The sequence below is a fragment of the Merops nubicus genome, unplaced genomic scaffold (genome assembly GCF_000691845.1).
Source record: "Merops nubicus isolate BGI_N331 unplaced genomic scaffold, ASM69184v1 scaffold2278, whole genome shotgun sequence".
NCBI lineage: Eukaryota > Metazoa > Chordata > Aves > Coraciiformes > Meropidae > Merops > Merops nubicus.
Genome location: NW_008627542.1, coordinates 1 through 4,632, shown reverse-complemented (window position 1 = coordinate 4,632; position 4,632 = coordinate 1). Strand labels below are relative to the sequence as shown.

The following is a 4,632-nucleotide window of genomic DNA, read 5'->3' as shown; positions in this document are numbered from 1 at the left end:
AAATAGCAAGAGGCTGCAATGCGGAGGCAGGATTTGACAGATTGGAACCAAGGAAGCAGTTGCTCTCACAGCTGCAAAAGTTTATCATTTTCACCACAGATTTACTCAGGCTAAGTAGAATACATGCAAAAAAAAATGCTTACCCCAGATAAGTGCTAGACATATCAGTGAAAACCATGAATAAAGAACCCCTGGGGACTCCGAGAAAATCTGTTTGCATCTCTTCACAGCAATGCAGTTTTCCAAATTGAAACCACAAACACAATTTGATGCCCACAAGGCCACGTGAAGCACAACCTCTGAATTCAAATCAGTACTGAAGGAACAATTCAGTAGGTGGTTTTCCTTACCAAGGATGATGGGTGAAGAAGGAGTTAACCGAACAGGTGGGTGGACAGGTAGCGGGGAAGCATTTAAATGTGCTCCTCTTGTCAGGTAAGAGCTTGTTCTCTTGTAGACAACACAGGGTCCTAGGACAATCTGCCAACCCTTTGCTAGGAGTGGAGTTAGTCAGGGCTGGTACCAGAGATTTCCAGTCTCCTCTGCACAGAGCTGGCGTTTCTGGTCTGGTTGCCTTCATTCTTCTTCCATGCAACAGGGTCTCCAAGACTTCCAGGAGTCTTGAAAAATGCCTCATGACGTGCAGGACGAATGCTCTTGGGAGTGAGAGGAGCTGACGAAGGCTATTTGTGAAACAAACACAAAGTGATTCGCTAGGGTGTTGTCAAAGCCTACAAGCAAGCATGCAAGCAGAAGACAGCTTGTAGACATTAAGCCCTGTACCCTGCTACTACAGGGAACCATGCCACAATCTGTTTCCAACTTAAATTTATTTGTTACTAGTTATTAATCATCCATTCTTATGCCAATCTTGTCTTTTATTTCCCTCTTTGCCGTTTTACTCATTTTTGGTATTTGTTAGATCAAACTGATTTAAAATTAGTCTCCTAAACCCTGTCCACTTCTGAGTGCCACTCTACTGTAACCTCTAGTGTTGGTATCTGTAATCAGACTGGTTGCCAACCAGTCTCTACTACAGACTTTTTCTAAAGCTCAAACAAGATGAAGTGATATTCATAAAGCTTCCAAAAGTTCAGTCTATTTGTCACTGCTTTAGACAGCAGGAAAACAAATCAGATTTAAGAATGTACACTAAAGCAGTGCCAAAATGTCACTGCTAATAGTTGTAAAGACCCAGGTAATACACTGTGACATGACTGGTTTATGTCACTTATGTACTTCAGATAAGTAAATCCTTCTTTACTTTTGTCTTTTTGATTTCTTTTCTCAAAAGGTCTGTTTCTGTGGTCGATTTTCAAAAAAATTTATATTAAAAAAAAAAGAACAGAATGTAGGAGAATCGTTGTTCTCCCCCAGTTCTGATGCTATTATGCTTCCAGCGTTCAGTGAAGAGATCAGGACAGAGGTGAGGAGATAACCCCTGACACTACTGCCTGAGAAGTGCAGGAAAAAGAGATCCTACAACCTATTTTCCCCTATTCCTGTAAAATTAAGATTTTTATGATCTTAAGATTCCCGTAAGATTTTTAAAACTCAGCACTGCACCGCTGAAGGCTGGATGTGCCATGCTGGGCTATGCCTTTAACACTGTCCCAAGCTGTGCCACCACTACAGAAGGGGACACAAACTGAGTGGAGGACACCAGCTCCCAGGGCGCCACTGGCACCAGCCCGCAGCACAAGGTGCCTTCAGGCCCAGTGCTCTGTCACGGCTGTTTCCTCGTCACTCAGCCAGCCCTGACACCTACCTGCTGCAGCTTCAGAAGGGTCACCGGCTGCCCCAGACACACGGGGGCGTCCAGTTTAACAGCACCACAAGACCTTGCAAGCACAGGACTCGGGTGCCGAGCGGGGTGGGCTGGCTGCTGGGGATCCACTGGAGGCGCAGGTGAGAACTTGGGGGGGACCACTGCCGTGGTGCCTATGAAAACAGGCGTTGTCGATGCCAGGCCAGGCATGCTGAAATTCATGGAAGTGGCAGCTGAGAAGGAGCCATCAGGACCGGAGGGCAGAGGAGTGCTGATGGCAGGAGAACAGATGAGAGGGAAGGAAGCCAGGGCTGCTGACGGCACCATGACACAGGGGACGCTCAGAGAAGGTAACGGGCTCGCAGCCAGGTTGATAGCACCAGGGGCTTGGTTTGCAGAGAACAGGAAATTAAAACTGCTTAATCCTAAATCAAAGAGAAAAAGCAAGGCATTAATACAGTCGACAAACTGGAATTAAGCTATTATAACTTCATCATGAACAGTAAAGAGAGATGACAACAGAGAGAGGCTGACCAAGAAGAAAATTGTGCCAAAAATAAAAGGAAGAAAACTGTTCACAAACCCGTGACTTCTGTCAAGCTCCCTCTCCTTATCTGCCTCCACCTCCCCCTCTACTGCCTGTTCACTGTATCTGCACCCATTTACTTTGTTCATATTAAGTACCACCACACACCTTGCCGTTTTCTGCTTCTAACTTCAGTTACAACCTACACCTCGGCTAAACAAACTCTTTTCACCAACAGGAATCATATCTTCTGCTATATGAAAACATATACACTGCTTCTAATGAGAAAACAAACCAAACCAAATGGAAAACACCCACAAAGACATACCCCAAAGATGCTCATTTTCCTGAGAACAGCTGAAACACTGTTTTGAAATAGAAGCTGCTGTTTCCCAGTTTGCCTGACTTTCCAAAACATCGAGATCAACATTTTCAAACTGAGCATCTCCACCTTATAAGTGAAACCCCATGGATCCCACTCTGTGCCACAAGTGAAGTAAATGCTAAAGCAGCAGCGATGTAAATCTGCCACACGTGTCCCGTTCCCACAGTCTTCCACTCCATTCAAACACAAAAAAAGGACACAAAATCCTTCTGTAATATTTTCAGCTACTTCCCACCCATTCCTACTGTGTCCTATGAGCAGGCCTAGCTGCAGTCCCAACACCTCAGTTTTTGTGGGCTTATCCTGATGATGCACATGACAAGACAGGACAAAGTTTGTAGATGACTAAATTCACCCACTGAGGGGAATGCTGTTGCACTCTTCTGGCTGCCTTACTGCCAAGCCTAGACTTCCAGCTCCCTTGAGTTTTGACTGCAGAACAGGTGCCTTCTTCGCTGCACTTAATTTAAACATGCAATCCCCACACTATTCATCTCTGTTCATGTTTGGATACCTCAGAAAAATGACTGTATTTTCATAGAAGCAACAGTTCATTTGGAGTCAAGAGAATTCAGAGCTAATTATACCACAGAGAACTGCTGACAGGTTTTGTGCCAAATACAGACTTATTCACTGATCTATATGTCTCCCCATTCAAGCAGCTTATTTAAGAGATGCAGAAGTTTGAGTGCCTCTAGATCTAACGGCTGTCCTTACCAGCAGTAGGCTGAACATAAAGATACTGTGGTAGGAAAGGTTGATTAGCTTTTTCTTTAGAGATGTGCTCTTTTCCTGGAGAGGGTTCATCAGGGTCTTTGTTCTGAGATGGTTTTTCTTGCTCCTGAGAATCTAAAGGCTTAGTAGACTCCTCGTCTGCAGCCTCTGGAGCAACAGGACTTGCGAGGTCAAGATGAAAGTCTTTTAGATGCACAGCAGATGTACAGCCACTTCCTGGGGTAGACTCCGCTTTGGGCGACTCAAAAGGCTTCTAAGCAAAAGAGAAGAGGAAATGAACTGTCCAAACTGAAATAACACAGCATGATGTATCTCATGCACCTTCCTCAGTTAAAGAGTAAAACATGTATCTGTTGCAAGGAGCAGCACAAAACTGATTAGACAGTAATTTGGTGAAAACTTTTTGTCTGAGGGTTGGAAGAGCCATATTAGTGATGCCCAAGACCTGTGCCCTGTGCTGTAGTTCACTTTCAGTACTTGGAGATACTAGATAAGCTTGGGGATCCATTTCTTATTGATAAGAAAAAACATATTTCAAATGGCTGATACTCAAACACTGATATGACCTTGAGCCTGACCCCCATTTTCAGTAGTTAAGAGAACCCTGAGATAGCTGCGCTTTGGCTTCACCATCATCCCTCTCACCAGCCTGCTGTGGGCTTAAGAGAGAGGGACAGGCTGGAGGGAAGGGGGAAAGTACAAATCACATTTGCTATAGCTCAGTGGAGTAAACAACACTGCTGCTGCTGCTGTCTGGGAAAACCCAAGCTAGCAAGGGAAGATGAGGAGTAATAGTCACATTGATTTCTTCCTCTCTGGCAGGCTGCACGACGATCAGGACCGTGATTCCATGAACTGCTGAGCATCACTTCACTATGCAAAGCAATCACAGTCCATTTTCCCCTGGTAGCATGAAAACATCTCCCAGCTAACGCCTATACTTCCTGACACAGCCTCCTTACAACTTTATTAAAGTCTGGGAGGCACCACTTGGATCTGTAACAAGAGTGGTGCAGTGAATTTTCACTTCTGAAAACACCCTCCTGGGCAAAAGTCTTTCCTCACTAAGAGGACGCCCAAGTGATACAGAAATTCACTCCTTTACCTTGGCTACCACAAGGGAGAGGGGCACATCACTGTGTTGCAGGGCCTGCTTTTTGGCAGCTGGCTCTCCATGGCCGGGGGCAGCCGGGGGGGAGGCGCTGCGCTTCCGCCCGG

The 4,632-nt window shown here is 45.4% G+C and overlaps 1 protein-coding gene across 1 annotated transcript; it reads right to left on the bottom strand.

Annotated features, from left to right (window-relative positions):
• Positions 1 to 506: 506 nt before the first annotated feature.
• On the bottom strand, positions 507 to 4,627 carry LOC103778723 (transcription factor E2F7-like; the record flags this gene model as incomplete). Its single annotated transcript, XM_008946326.1, has 4 exons — positions 507 to 683; positions 1,769 to 2,193; positions 3,397 to 3,667; positions 4,520 to 4,627. Coding segments are annotated over 4 exons (981 nt in total), but the record flags the coding sequence as incomplete, so codon positions are not given.
• Positions 4,628 to 4,632: the final 5 nt, after the last annotated feature.